Source organism: Phoca vitulina, unplaced genomic scaffold, assembly GCF_004348235.1.
Source record: "Phoca vitulina isolate PV1807 unplaced genomic scaffold, GSC_HSeal_1.0 scaffold52, whole genome shotgun sequence".
Lineage (NCBI taxonomy): Eukaryota > Metazoa > Chordata > Mammalia > Carnivora > Phocidae > Phoca > Phoca vitulina.
Genome location: NW_022589755.1, coordinates 8480746 through 8496369, shown reverse-complemented (window position 1 = coordinate 8496369; position 15624 = coordinate 8480746). Strand labels below are relative to the sequence as shown.

At 52.5% G+C, this 15624-nt stretch overlaps 1 protein-coding gene and 1 non-coding gene across 2 annotated transcripts; one reads left to right on the top strand and one right to left on the bottom strand.

Annotated features, from left to right (window-relative positions):
* The first annotated feature begins 2168 nt into the window (after positions 1-2168).
* LOC116622511 lies at positions 2169-2272 on the top strand. Its single transcript, XR_004297578.1, has one exon. It is a non-coding gene; the product is annotated as a U6 spliceosomal RNA (small nuclear RNA).
* A 2912-nt stretch (positions 2273-5184) lies between these two features.
* Positions 5185-14598, bottom strand: AP2S1 (adaptor related protein complex 2 subunit sigma 1). The gene is made up of 5 exons (XM_032388669.1): positions 14421-14598; positions 10609-10758; positions 6112-6225; positions 5697-5756; positions 5185-5515 (listed from the first exon to the last, which is right to left on the bottom strand). The coding sequence occupies exons 1-5, from the start codon at positions 14421-14423 to the stop codon at positions 5414-5416; spliced, it is 429 nt and encodes a 142-aa protein (XP_032244560.1). The 5' UTR covers positions 14424-14598; the 3' UTR covers positions 5185-5413.
* Between the last annotated feature and the right edge of the window lie 1026 nt (positions 14599-15624).

Sequence of the window (15624 nt, the reverse complement as noted above, 5' to 3'; positions counted from 1 at the left end):
CATCTCCCTGATCTCACATCCCCCTCCAGCTACTGCACTGTTCTCTTTTTATAACAACACTTCCTTCAAGGAGTTTCTAGGGGCTTGTGCCCTGTTCCTCTTTCACAGGCTCTCCAGAAACCACTTCTCATGGGTCCATGGAATGGACTTTACCCTCACCCCTCCACCGGCCCTGCTCTGTTCTCCACTGACCCCGCTTTACCAAATCCAGTGGCCAAGTCTCTGCTCTTCTCTGATGTGACCACTCAGAAGCCTTTCTTTTCTTTTTTTTCTTTCCTTTTTTTAAAGATTTTATTTTTGAGTAATCTCTACACCCAACATGGGGCTTGAACTCACAACCCCGAGATCAAGAATCACATGCTGTCCCGACTGAGCCAGCTGGGCGGGTGCCCTCTTTTTTTTCTTTTAAAAATTGAGGTAAAAAAATTTTTTTTAAATAAAAATAAAAATAAAAATTGAGGTATATTCACAAGCCCTAAAATTCACCTTTTTAAAGTGTGCAATTCAGTCGTTTTCCATATATGCACTAGATCGTGCAACCACCATCACCACCTAGCTCCAGAACATTTCCATCGCCCCCAAAAAGGAAACCCCTTATGCGCTGAGCAGTGACTCCTATTCCTTCCTCCCCTCCAGCCCCTGACAACCACTAATCTGCTTTCCATCTCTGTGCACCTGCCTATTCTGGACATTTCTTATCCATGGGATCCTACACTATGGGGTCTTCTGTGTCTGGCTTCCCTCACTCAGCATGTTTTCAAGGTTCACTCATGTAGTAGCGCATGTCCGGATTTCTTTCTTCTCTATGGCTGAATAACATTGCATTGTATGGATACGTGGTTGGGTGTCCATTCATCAGTTGGCCAACATTTGGGCTTCAGGAGCACCTTTTTTTTTTTTTTTTCAGGAGCATTTTTAAAAGTCAAATTATTGAGGTATAATTCGCATACACTAAAATTTATCCTTTTGGGGGCGCCTGGGTGGCTCAGTCAGTTAAGCATCTGTCTTTGGCTCAGGTCGTGATGTCTGGGTCCTGGGATCAAGTCCCACGTTGGGCTCCCTACTCAGCGGGGAGTCTGCTTCTCCCTCTGCCTCTGCCCCCACCCCCGCTCATGCTCTCTCTCTCAAATAAATGCATAAAAACAAAAACCCAGTACAGATAGCCATGTGCAGGTTTTTCCCCCATTTGCAACTGCAAGGTAAATTTCATTTATTTATTTTATAACCACTTTGAGATAGAATTCACGTCCTAATGGAATTCACTTATTTACAGCATACAATTCGATGATTTTTAGTATTTTCATAGAGACGTGCAACTATCACGACTGATTTTAGAACACTTTCGTCAACCCAGAAAGAAGCCCCGTCCCCTTTAGCTATCAACCCCCAAATCCCGCTCCGCTAATTGAACCCTAGTCAACCGCTAATCTACTTTCTGTCCGTCCAGATTTGTCTGTTCTGGAAATCTCATATAAATGGAATCCTACGACGCATGGTCTTTTGGGACTAGCTTTTTTTCACTTGACGTAGTGTTTTCCAGGTTCAGCCACATCGTAGCACAGTTCGATGCTCCATTCCTTTTTAATGGCTGAGGACTACTCCTTTTTTTTTTTTTTTTAATAATTTATTTATTTGACAGAGAGAAGGAACACAAGCAGGGGGAGTGGGAGAGGGAGAAGCAGGCTTCTCGCGGAGCAGGGAGCCCGATGCGGGGCTCGATCCCAGGACCCTGGGATCATGACCTGAGCCGAAGGCAGACGCTTAACGACTGAGCCACCCAGGCGCCCCGGCTGAAGACTATTCCATTGTGTGGCTATAGCATACCTTATTTATCCATTCCTCAGTGGGTGGACGCCTGACTTGTCTCCACCTTTTGGCTATTATGAATAATGCTGCTATGAACAGTCAAATCCAGGGTTTGGTCTGAACATAGATTTTCACGTCTCTTGGGCTCCCATAAAGATTTCGTCCATAAATGTTCTTTCTCTTGGGTAAACAAGGAGGAGTGGGATTGCTGAGTCATAAGGCAAGTGTAATGTTTAACTTAAGAACCTGGCTAACTGTTTTCCAGAAAAGCCGTACCATTTCGCCTTCCCACCAGCAAAGCACCGAGCTCCGGGCGCTCTGAGGGCTTGCCGGCATTAGGTATTTCTAAATGAGCCATCCCAGGGCTCGCTTTGGCAGCACACATACTAGAAATGGAACGATCCAGAGATTAGCGTGGCCCCTGAGCAAGGATGACACATCAATGAGCCATTCTGATCAAGGTGTAGTGATCTGAACAGCACTCTCCTCCTGAGCCCCCTTTCCCCCTTGATTCAATTACACTGCGCTGGATGGTTTTCCTTCTTTCTCAATGGCTGTTCCTTCTCTGTTAGGCTTCGATTTCTCCTCTTCCACCCCCGCCCTCTGTCTGCAAATCTCTTCTCTCTCTTCGCACCTACCCCCTTGGTGACCTCAGAGACCTCCTGGCAATAAATACAATATGGTCAGTGTTCGGGTGATTTTCAAATGTCCATCCCCGGCCCGGACCTCTCTCCTGAGCTCCAGACCCATGTAACCACGGCCGCCTCAGTGGAGACCCAAGAGCGCAAACCTGACGTGTTCTTTCCACTGTCTTTGCGCTCCTAGAAAAGGAGATTCGGTGGTCCCAGATGCTCAGGCTTAATATTGGCAGCGTTCCTTGGTTTCTCTCCCAGCCTGCATCAGATTGTCAGCAAATCCTGATTCCACCTTCTAAACGTGCTCAGAAGCCGCTCATGCCTCCTTCCTTCCGTTGCCTTGCCCCCACCGTGCCCCATGCCAGTGTCCTCCCTCGCCTAGACTCTGAGTCACCTCCTTGGCTTCTTGACTCCCACCCTTGACTTCTTAAAATCAGATTTAGCAGCTCTGTCATCTCTCCTTGGCTCAGGACATTCCAGTGCTGCATTTATGGTATGACTCTGTTTCTGTGGACTGTCCAGAACAGGCAAATTCACAGAGACAGAAAGACCGGCGGGTTAGTAGATTTCCGAGAGCTAGGTAAAGGTGATGGAGGGATTGAGGGGTGATAGCTAAGGGTACTGGTTTCTTTTTGGGGTGATGAAAATATTCTAAAATTGGTAGTGGTGACAGTAACACAAGCCTGTGAATATACTGAAAACTGCTGAATTGTACATTTTAAGTGGGTGATTTGTATGGGATGTGAGTTTTATCTCAGTAAAGCTGTTACCGCCCTCCCCCCAAGCCCTCCAATAAAAACTCCTTCCTGTGGCTCTCGTCTCACCCAGAATAAACCCAGTGTCCCCACCACAGCTTGTCAGGCTCGCTGCCATCTGCTCTCCCCCTCCCCCACCTCCCACAATCCCTCTATTTTCTGAACACATCATCTCCACTCTCCCTTTTGCCCACTCTGTTCCTGCCATGCTGGCCTGCTTGCATGTTCTGCCTCAGGGCCTTTGTACCTGCTATTCCCTCTGCTTGGAACAGCTTCCCCCTAAAATCTCCCGTGGTTCATTCATTCCCTCACTTCTTTCACCCTCCGCTCAGTGTTACCTCCTCCAGTGAGGCTTCCCTGACCGTCGTCTAGAACAGCAGAGCCATCTGCCAGGCTTCTCTCTCGCTGTTTTACTTGCCTCCACATCACACTTGACTTTGTGACATACCGGCTATTGACTTGCTTAATTATGCATTGCCCCATCACCCTTGGGAGACCTGTCCTGCTCACTGTGGGACCCCCCCACCCCAGGGCTAAACAGTGACTAGCACATAGCAGATGCCCAAGAAACATTTGTCAAGTACACAGTAAACGAAAGCTCCCTGCATCCTTCCCTCTCTGAGCTTCAGGTCTGAGTGTTCAAAGGCCTCCTGATCGCCTCTCCTGGATGACCCCGCGGTATCTCGGACTCATTCTAGTGATTGAGGGTGGCGCCCTCCCAAAACACGTCTACGTCCTGGAGCCTGTGAACGTGACCCTATTTGGAAAAAGGCTCTTTGTGGATGTAATTACGTTAAAGGACCTTGAGATGAGATCCTGTAGATTATGCTGGTGGACCCTAAATCCAATGACAAGTGTGCCTATAAGAGAAAGGAAAGGAGTGGTACAAGCCCAGAGCAAAGAGCCTGGGAAGACGGAGGTAGGGACTGGGGGGGGGGTGCGGCCCCCACCCGCGGCATGTCAGGAGGGAAGAGGCAAGGAAGGATCCTCCCCTAGAGTGCTGGCACCTTGATTTCAGACTTCTGGCCCCCAGGACAGCGAGGGGCTCGATTTCTCGTTTTATGCCACCCGCTTTGTGGTCACGTGTCACAGCGGCTGCCGGAAACTCAGACACTCGCCAAGTCCTGGTAACTTCAGCACATTCCCCCGACCCGCTCCCATCCCCTCACCGGGCTGCGGATCCGGGCCTCGCCCCGGCCCCGCCCCCGGCCCCCCGCAGGTGGTCAGTCGCCAATCCCTATTGGTTGAAGCTATAACGGGTTGCAGCAACAGTAAGCAAAGAACACACTGCTGTAATGGTTGTACCTATAAAGGCACTCACCTCCGCAAGCCTGCTTCCCACATCTAAAATAATGATCAGCAAATCTGGTGCTCGCCGTCCACTTCTGTAGGCGTCCCCTGTGTCTCTGACCGGGCCCTGCACACAGCAGGCGCTTAATGTCTGCAGAGTGAATGTGTGCTGACTAATGCCAGGCACCTCCTAAACGTTCCCAGCATTAACTTAATCCTCAAGCACACCCTGTGAGATCAAAACTATTATCAACCCATTTTCAAGATGAAGCACTGAGGCAAAAGGACAGCCGTCCAATCTGGGGGTTAAAAACAAAGATTCTGGAGCCATCTGCCCGAGCTTAGAACAAACCTGGCTTCGCCACGCTAGCTACGTGACCTTAGGCAAGTCTTTTAATCTTCCCAAGGCTCAGTGATCTCACCTGGAAAGCGGGGATACTAACGGTCCTTTCCCTGGGATCTTGTGAGGATTCGGGGAGCTAATACTTGGGAACGCTTGGTGCTGTTAGGTGTTGGCCAGAAGTCCAGGCTCAGGGGCCCTCTGGGGGCAGAAGCAGGTGTGAACGCACCCGGGTGGTCTGCCTCGCTCAGGCCAAGTAGGGTTTGTTGACCGGCTGACTGATGCACCGATGGCAGGGAGTCCCGAGTGCCCGCGGTCCCTAGGGCTGACCGGCAAGGGCTCAAAAGACACAGGCCAGGCGGGGCCACAGGTTTATTGGGGGTTCCACACACGCACTCACAGCATCACATGACAACGGCATGGTTACTTGGTACACGCGAGTGGCCTCCACCCGAAGTCTCCTCCCTGGTGGCCCAGGCCCAGCTGGGGCCTTCCTCCTGGACCGGGGAGGGAGGGCGCTGGGCAGCCCCAGCCTGGAGAGGGGGCGAGCAGGGAACAAGAGGCCGGGGCGGAAGGGCTGGCCGCCCTCACTCCAGGGACTGGAGCATCAGCAGCTGCTTCAGTACCTTCGTCTGGCTGGTCTCTCGGATCTCGCCGGCCAGGAACATCTCGTCCACAACCGTGTAAACCTGAGCGAAGGGAGGGCAGGACTCTGGTGAGGGAAGGGCACTCCCCACTCCCCGCCCTCCCCCTGCAACGGGTGCCGGTCTAAACCTTGGAAGCTGGGGGCCCTGAGAGCCAGGCACCAGCCATCAGCAGAGGCGCTGGGCAGCCCCCCTCCCCACCCCCTCCTCTTCCCCAGGAGCCCACCTTGTAGAAATTGAACACTAGGTCCAGTTCACAGACGTTGTGGAAATACTCATTTAAGACCTGTGGGAGAAGGCAGAGATGGTGAGAGCCGGGCAGGGGGAGATACTCAGGGAGGGGGGCCAAGGTCACCATCGGAAAGACAGACCAAGAGGACTGAAGCGGGGGGAGGGAGGGGGGAGGGGGAGGGAAGAGACCCAGTGACGAAGATAGTTAAAGGCAGAAACAAGAACAAGGACGATCAGATAGCAACAGAAAAGACAGACCGGACAGAGGCAGAGGAACAAAGAGGAACTGTGCCAGCAGAGATGGGCAGAGGGAGGCCGCCTGTCCGCTGCTGCGGGGAGGTGGGGAGAGGGTTTGTGCACCCCGCGGGGAGACGAGGCGTGGTTCTGGGCACTCCAGGGCCCCTGCGCACCTCCACGAAGTTGTGGATGGCCTCCAGGTAGGCCAGGTTGTTGTCGTTGACATCCACGCAGATGCAGAAGTAGAGGCCGGCGTAGCGTCGGTAAATGATCTTGAAGTTCCGGAACTGCGGGGCAGAGAGGCTGTCAGCAATGGGGGGATGGGGGTGGGGGGGCCAGGACCCAGCAGGCTGAGCAGAGCGGAGCCCAGAGTCAGTCCTTCACCCCACGCGTGGTCCCCGAGGCCCTGCTCTGTCTGGTCCTGTGCTGGGGACACAGTGGTGACTGACACAGGCCTGGCCCTCCCCTGCTGGGGCTCCCGGTCCAGCGGAGAGAGAGTCATCCTCAGTCATCCCCAGTGGGGGCAGCTGATCCAGGAGGGCTTCCTGGAGGAGAGGACATCTGGGCTGAGACCTGGAGGAGGAGCAGGAGTGCTCCAGGCCAAGGGAACAGCTTGTGAGAAAAGCCCAGAGCCAAGAGGGAGGCTGGGGTGTTCCACGACATCCATGCTCCCCTTTCTGTGGCTCCCTGCTTGTCGTCTCTGGACAAAGTCGCATTCCTTAACCTGGAACTAACTCACGCCATCATTCCGCAAACACTACCTGTGAGGCAGGCTCTGTGCTGGGCAGTGCAGTTACTGCTCAGAACCAAGACAATCTCAGCCTGACTTTGAGCCGAACTGTGATATACAATAGAAATACTTCGGCACTAACGCACACACACAACCCAGGAATAAATACATATGGGCCAAGGACGCAGACTCTAATCTTACATGCGTGGGGAAGAAGATAAAGAGACAGACATAGATACAAACAGGCAGACTGGTTTGCTAAGCACAATGTCTTTGGCCCAAATCTGCAAAGTCCCAGCGCTGGGTCTGACCGCCATGTGCTTTGTCGCCACCTAGTGGCAACTGCAAAAGCCAACAGTAGTCCCTGATTTTTTTCCAGCTCATTCTTCTGTTAATTTCTGTACTTCGCCTACGTTTTCTAGCATTACTGTAGTAATTCCTGCACATAATCTGCGGATTAATAAGCATGTATCAGGGTGCAAATTCTACTTTTTTTTTTTTTAGGTAGGCTCCACACCCAACAGAGGGCTCGAACTCGTGACCCTGAGATCAAGAGTTGTACGCTCCTCTGACAGACCCAACCAAGAGCCCCCACTTTTTTTTTTTTTTAACTGATACGGACACACGATCAAATGTCTGAAGGCCCCTGCTCTGGAGGAGAGGGTTTAAGACAGGCCTAGAGGCCAGGAAAACCTCCGGAGATGCCCCCACTATCACAGCTTGTGTGGCCCTGGCAGGATCTGATGCTGAGCAGCACTCTTTTTTTTACTTGAAATTCTCCCTCTCCCGCTATCACCCTCCCGGCTCGTCCCAACACCTTGGTTGTACATTTGCAGGCTTCTCAGGGACCCGCCGCAGACTTTCATGGCTTCTTCAGCTTCTTCAGCTATTGACTCTCAGGTAAGTCTCTTCCTACAGGCTGGGGCAGGTCACCCGTCTGTACTGCCCCGCCATTGGGCCCCGTCCCCAGCCGTCACTGTCCGGGGACCAGTCGGTCTCATTGGCTGTGAGTTGGGGCTGTCACCGCTGTGTCCCCAGCAGGGCCCTGAACAGGGAGGGGTCCACACCCTAATCCCTGGACTCTGTGAACAGGTAACCTAACATGGCAAAGGGGACTGTGCAGGTGTGGTTAAGCTAAGGATCTTGAGATGGGGGAATCCTGGATTATCCAGATGGGCCCAGAGTAATCACAAGGGTCCCTATAAGGGAAAGAGGAAGACAGGAGAGTGTGGCTCAGAGAGAGAGATCTCAAGAAGCAGGTGAAGGCAAGGAAACGGACTCTCCCCAGAGCCTGCAGAGGGAACCCAGCCCTGCTGACCTGGGACACCTTTGGACACCTGACCTCCAGAACTATTTAAGACAACAAATCTGTGTTGTTTTGAGCCACTATGTTTGTAGTAATTCATTAGCACAGCAATACAGGAGCGTAATATAGGTACTAAGGAATATGTATTAATGAACAGATGAGGGGAAGAAAGTTTGGGTGGCCTGAGCCTTTCTCACTGGCCACTCATCCTTTGGTTTTGCTCTCACAGTCCTCCTTCAGGAAGCCTTCCCTGACCTCAATCTCATAAGGGAGACATTATTTCATGTCTCCTCCCCCTGATCATCCCCAGTTTGTTGGGGGAGGGACCAGTTCTCTCTTGTTCCCCACAGCATTCCCTCCTCCAGGAAGGCCTCCCTGACCCTCAGGCTGAGCCAGGTGCCCTCCTCCCGCCCCGCTGCTCCATCCCAGCCCTACCCTCTTGGGGTTGTCGTGATCTGGGGACAGGTCTGTGTTGCTCACGGGGCCATCTCAGTCCCCACTGTGAATGGAGGCGCACTGGGAGTGGGTGGTAAATAAACGCACGGGTGAACAAATGAATGAATGAATGGCCTGGGATCGGGAGGCACCTAAGATCTGGGTGTCAGGCCCCTGTGTGACATTCTCACCTGACCAGCCTGCCTCGCTGACCCGCTCCCAGTCCCTCGGCACTCGGGGTAGGAGGCCACACGGCGCTGGCAGCGGGACACCCCAGGGGAGCGGGCATCCACCCCCTCATTCTGTCCTGCACCTGCTCTGCCTGCTCTCACCCCCCAACCCCGCTCCCTGCAAGGCCCCCCATCCCGTCCTCCTCCTGGAAACCCTTTTCTCTAGGCTGCCGGGACTCCCCAATCTCCTGATTTTCCCCTACCTCCTCACCTCCCACCTCTAGATATGGCTTCTCTTCTCTCCTTTATTCCCCTCTGTCGATCGTCCCTCCCCTGGTAAGTGCCGCAGCCTTCCCTGCCCTCTGTGTGCGGAACCTTCCTGCCCTCTCTCTGCACTCTGACTCATCACTCCCTCCCGGATTCTCCCCTGGGGTGTGAACAGATACCTCATCCTGCTCTTTCCTAAGTTGGCCCACATCCCTCCCTCTGCTGAAAACCCTCCTGAGGCTGCCACCTCACTCATAAGAGCTGAAGTCCACCCCACGGCCCAGGAGGCCCTGAGCCATCTGTCCCTGTTGTCTCTTTGACCGCATCGGCCCCCTCCCTCCTCCCTGGCTTGCAGCTCCTCAGCCATGCTGGCCTTTTTTTTTTTTTTTTTAAAGATTTTATTTATTTATTTGACAGAGAGAGACATGGTGAGAGAGGGAACACAAGCAGGGGGAGTGGGAGAGGGAGAAGCAGGCTTCTCGCGGAGCAGGGAGCCCGATGCGGGGCTCGATCCCAGGACCCTGGGACCATGACCTGAGCCGAACGCAGATGCTTAACAACTGAGCCACCCAGGCGCCCCCATGCTGGCCTTCTTGCTATTCCAGGAATGCCCCAGTATGTTCTCACCTCAAGGCCTTTGCACTTGCTATTCCCTGGGCCTGGGGTGCACGCTCTCAGATATCCTCTTCTAACACTCTTTCAACTCCTTCAGGCCTTGGTTCCACTGTTACCTTTTCCAGACCTCCTACATAAATCACTGATACCTGCATTCCAACCCCCAGTGTACGCACCCCAGCACCTCCATTTCCCACAGTGGCCTGCTTTTTCTCCCTGGCACCTCACCACCCGCTAGATGCTGTCTTTACTCTCAGTCTCCTCTGACCAGAACATCAGCTCTCCCAGGGCAGGGACTCGGGTCTGTCCTATTCCCACGCCTAGAACAGTACCTGCCTTACAGCAGACCCCCTGATAAATATGTGCTGAATTTACAGGACAACTAGCCCGGCTGATGCCATGGGAATTAAAGACAGAGCCTTCTCGATTTAAGGAGACCAAAGAGGGGTGCCTGACTGGCTCAGGCGATAGAGCGTGCGACTCTTGATCTCAGGGTTGTGAGTTCGAGCCCCACACTGGGAGTAGATTACTTAAAAGCTTACCAAAAAAAGAAGAAAATTATTACAACGAGGGGCGCCTGGGTGGCTCAATCGATTAAGCATCTCCCTTCAGCTCAGGTCATGATCCCAGGGTCCTGGTATCGAGCCCTGCATACGGCGCCCTGCGGAGCCTGCTTCTCCCTCTCCCTTTGCCACCCCCCCGCTTGTGCTCTCTCACTCGCACTCTATCTCAAACAAATAAAATCTTAAAAAGAAAAGAAAAGAAAATTTTCATAATGAAAAGTTCCCCAAAAAGGAAGGAAGACAGGGGCGCCTGGGTGGCTCGGTCATTAAGCGTCTGCCTTCGGCTCAGGTCATGATCCCAGGGTCCTGGGATCGAGCCCCACATCAGGCTCTCTGCTCGGCGGGAAGCCTGCTTCTCCCTCTCCCACTCCCCCTGCTTGTGTTCCCTCTCTTGCTGTCTCTCTGTCAAATAAATAAATAAAATCTTGAAAAAAAAAAAGGAAGAAAGACAGCAAGCTAAAAGCATGTCGAGGGAATGAACGTAGGAAGGAAAGAGGTTACTGCAGTTAGAGGTTGGGCAGGCGGCTGGCAAGGAGGGTCAAAGGAAAAAAGGCGAGTGTGAGAGGCATGGGGGGGAGCATCACCTCCACAAAGTTGGTGTGTTTGGCATCTCGGACAGTGACCACGGCGTGCACCTCCTCGATCAACTTCTGTTTCTCATCGTCATCGAACTGCATGTACCACTTGGCCAGGCGCGTCTTGCCAGCCCGGTTCTGGATGAGAATGAAGCGGATCTGGGGGCAGGAGGAGGAAGAGGAAGTGAGAGCAGCCGGGAGAGCTGGCCGGAGCTGGGTGGTCCCACGCAGCAGCCCCGCCCATCCCCGCTGGGTAGGTAGGGCCCATGCCCTTCCCGCTCTGGACTCCGCCTCAGAGCCTGGTCAGGCCAGCCTGGCCACGTCCCAACACCCCAGGGGAAGAACTGCTTCCACAGGTCAACTCCCCTGTCAGCTCCAGGGCCCTGAGGCCCAGGCTCCACTACCCCTTGTCTGCTTGACCTTGGACAAAGGATCCGCCCCCCCCTCGGCTTCAGTGTCCCCACCGGCAAAATAAGTTTCCTTAGAAGATCCATCTTGGCAGGGTGTCTTGCAGGTCAAATGTTTATAAACTTAATTCAGTAGCTTGGCACAAAGCAGGCACTCAATAAATGTTTGAGTTGCAGGGGCGCCTGGCTGGCTCAGTTGGAGGAGCGTTCGAGTCTCGATCTCGGGGTCGTGAGTTCAAGCCCCACGCTGGGTGCGGAGATTACTTAAATAAATAAATAAAAACTTAAAAAAAACTGTTTGAGTTTCAGACTTCTTTGGTCTGAATCCCGGAGATCCCCCTATTTCTTCTTTTTACTTACCAATTCTTAAAAATTCACCCATTGAAGATGTGTACAGTTCAGTGGTTTTTCGTATACTCATACAATTGTGGAAAAATCACTACTAATTCCAGAATGTTTTCATCACCCCAAAAAGAAATCCCCACCCGTTAGCAGCCACTCTCCCACCCCAGCCCCTGGCAACGAAGAATGTTTCTTTCTCTACAGATATGCCTGTTCTGGACATTTCCTATAAATAGAATCATACAATACGTGGCCTTTTTGTATTTGGCTTCTTTCATTCGGCAATGTTTTCAAAGTTCACCCACGTTGTAGCTTGTGTCTCTGCTTCCTTTCTTTTTATGGCCGAATTACGTTCCACTGGATGGATATACCTTGTTTTGTTTATTAGAACGTTTGGGTCATTTCCACTTTTTGGTGATTGTGAATTAGACTGCTATGAACATTCACATACAAGCTTCTACATGGACGTATGTTTCCATTTGTCCTGGCTATATACCTAGGAGGGGAATCGTTGGGTCATACGGTAACGCTACATCTAACTTTTTTCAGCCACTGCTAAATGGCTTCCCAAAGCATCTGCCACTTCTCAAGTGATGTAACTGCGTTGTGCCTCAGTTTACCCACCTGGAAAATAGGGCCCCATAAAAGTGTGACAAGATGAAAACAAGATATGAAAGGTATCCGGAACAGTGCCTGGCTCAGATCACGCGCTGTGTCAGCTGTGATTATCAGCAGTGAGAGCTAGGAAATTTGTTTTTATGATTCTGAAAAGCCAGGTCAACCTTCCTAGGGCTACTATGAAAACGGAACGAGTTAACGCTAGAAGTGCTTAGCACAGTGCCTATTACATACTGAGTGCTCAATATAATGGGCTATGATGACGGAGATGCATTTGTCCAAGTTGCTAAGCACAGAGACTCTAGAGCCTGAATGGATCCTGGCACTCTTGGCTGTATTTCCACAGGCAAGTCACTTAGTCTCTCTGGGCCTCAGTTTCTTCTTATGTATAATGTACGTAATGAGAGCACCTCCCTTATAAGACAGTCACATGGGTTAATAAACGTAAGGGGTGTAGCACAGTGACTAGCAAGTATAGTTCTTAGTGGTACTATAATTCACCATCACTTAGCTTTAAGAAAACCAAGGCCCAGGGTGCCTGGGTGGCTCAGTCAGTTAAGCATCTGCCTTTGGCTCAGGTCATGATCCTGGTGGGATCCTGGGATCGAGCCCCACATGGGGCTCCCTACTCAGCGGGCAGTCTGCTTCCCCCTCTCCCTCTGCCCCTCCCCCAGCTCCTGCTCTCTCTCTCTCTCTCTCTCAAATAAATAATAAATAAATAAAACCTTTTTAAAAAATAAAAATAAATTAAAAAAAGAAAAAGAAAACCAAGGCCCAAGTTCACCCAGGTAGGAAGCCTGCCTTTGGACCCAGTTCTGTTTGAGACAGGCAGGTGTAGACCCATTTTATAGATGAAGAAAGCAAGGCTCACAGCCACAAAGCATAGCTGGGAGTCCAAAGGCTTTGCTCTGGAATGCTTTACCCTCTGGGAGCCCATACCCATTCCTGGGAGTCCACTCTCTTTCCTAAGCCTCATTCTCTGATATTCTATCCTCCCTCCCCCGACCAATCAAGCAGGACAGGAAAAGGATATTACACTCTCCTTCCAAGAACCCATTCTGCTGAGCCAGGGAAAACCACTTCCCAGCAGGCCAGAGGTCCTGGGTAGGAAGGGAAAGAGCATGGGCCTGGCAAGGGGATGGGGAGGGGGGAACCCCACCAGGCAGCCACAACCTGGGGGCAGAGCCAGAGATACATGGGTCATACGGTAAGGAGAGCCAAAAGGGTTGAGGGAGAGCCCTGCCTCTTACCCCCAAATTCCCTTATAACACCTCTTTGTGTTTCTTCTCCCAGTTAGAATCTTTCCACCTCTGGGAATCTACCCTGAGAGGTGCCTTCCCTCCTGCATCCTCACCCCTCTGATGTTCCCTCTGGACACCTCCCAACCTTCCCTGTCTCCAAGCCCCCTCCCCTCAAATAGTTCCCTTTTGACTCCAAATTTCTGGGTTTCAATCCCCTCTCTCAGGCCTCAGGAGGCCTTTTACTTAGGACATCACTCCTCTGAGGCCAATCTTCTCCCCTGTTCCAAAGGTCACATGTTGCCTTCAAGGACCCTGTTTGTGGGGGAGACTCCCTCCTTGTTCTGACACCCACCTCCATTCATCTCTTTTTCCAGCTCCCTTCTCAAAGAATCCTTGCTTACAGTCCAAAGACCCACCCTAGGGGAGGGCAGCCAAATCCAAAGCCCAGTCCTTGCTCCAAAAGCTCCATCTCCAACTCTCACACTTTCATGTCTGCTCCCTACCCAAGACGCCTCTTCTTGGAAAGACCTGTTCCACTGCTCCCCGTCCGTTTCAAATATCCACCCCCTACCTCCAAGCCTTCTCCCGCTTTGCAGCACACTTCCCCTGACTCTAAAGCCCCATTCCCTACAGTAGCCTACTTCCCCTCTCCAGTGCCCAGTCTCTTCCCCTTGAGATTCCCTCTCTCATCAGCAGTACCCTGCCCGTTTCAACAACCCCTCTCTGCCTTCAATGTCATCTTCCGGCTTCTGAAGACCCCCTTCTCTCCAATCCCAGTGTCTCCCATTCTCCAACAATCCTGCCACACTCCCAAGAGCCCTTCTCTTGATACGCGTCTTTCCCTTGGGACGCCCCCTCCCTCACTTCCAATTCCTGCCCCCCACCTCCGAGACCCCGCTTCTCGAGTTGCCTCCCCATTTCAACCCTCCACCCCTCAGTCATCTTCAATGTCTCCCTCCCGCACAGCCCCCTCCCCTTGGCCCCCGGTCTCTAATGTCCCCTGGCTTCGAGACCCCCGGTGCACTCCCGCGCCCGGAATCACCGCCCAGCTGCCCCCTTCCCGGGCCTCCGGTCGGCCACAATCCTGAGAGCCCGCGCCTGGCCCAAACCATAGTACCGCGGCAGGGGAGGCTTGTCAGTACCCGACCGAGCCTCGAGTACCTGTACGTGGACCCACCCTCCGCCCGGCCCGACGTGGGCGCGCCCCCGTTACCATGGTGACCCCAGTCCGGACCCCAGCGGCCCCGGTCCCGCGGCTCTTGGGCAGCTCCGGCTCTCTCAGCCGTTAGGGGACCCAGGGCTAGAGAGGACTTCCGGCAGAAGAACTCGCCCGCCCTCTCGCGCACAGCCCACTGGGAACTGTAGTCTTAAGAATGTGTTCGGTCAGGCCGGCTGCAAGCCTGGGAAAAGGGCCGGTCCCGCTTCCCAACATGCCGCGCGACTGTCCTTTTTCCCACCACACGGTACTGACCCTGAATGCATGCCGGGAGTTGCGGGCGAATGTCTCTTCCGAGGACTACAATTCACGACATGCGTGACAGCCAGCGACGGGGAGTTGCATTCTTGGAAATGTAGTTCTGGTAGCCCTGAGTCCACCCCATCTTCCCAAGGCGGGAAGGCCATGCTGGAAATAGTAGTTTTAAGTAAGAAACTGGGTTGTGGAAGCTCGAAATGTAACTCCGCGCTCACCTAGTGCTTTGTTCAAAATATGCTGAGTGTCTCCCTGTGGGAGATGGACAGTGGTTTAAGAGAATGATTTTGAGAGTCGGAAATGTGTACAAATCCTGACATTGCATTTCCTAGCTGGGGGACTTTGGGACGACAACTTAACCTCTTAATTCTATTTCTTCATCTGTAAACAGGATTGATCAAGGGGTCACTTCGGTAGGGTTGTTTTAAAGCTTCGGTAAGGGGGCGCCTGGGTGGCTCAGTCGTTAAGCGTCTGCCTTCAGCTCAGGTCATGATCCCGGAGTCTTGGGATCGGGCCCCGCATCGGGCCTCTGCTTGGCGGGAAGCCTGCTTCTCCCTCTCCCACTCCCCCTGCTTGTGTTCCCTCTCTCGCTGTCTCTCTCTTTTTCTGTCAAAATAAATAAAATCTTTTAAAAAATAAATAAATAAAGCTTCGGTAAGCTTCCAAAGAACTTATCACTGTGTTTGACATATAGTAAATGCCCAATAAATAGTAGTTAATATCATGAATGCTCTTTTTTTTTAAAGATATTTATTTATTTGACAGAGAGAGACACAGCGAGAGAGGGAACATAAGCAGGGGGAGAGGGAGAGGGAGAAGCAGGCTTCCCGCGGAGAAGGGAGCCCGATGAGGGGCTCAATCCCAGGACCCCAAGATCATGACCTGAGCAGAAGGCAGACGCTTAACGACTGAGCCACCCAGGCGCCCCATGAATGCTCATTGTTAA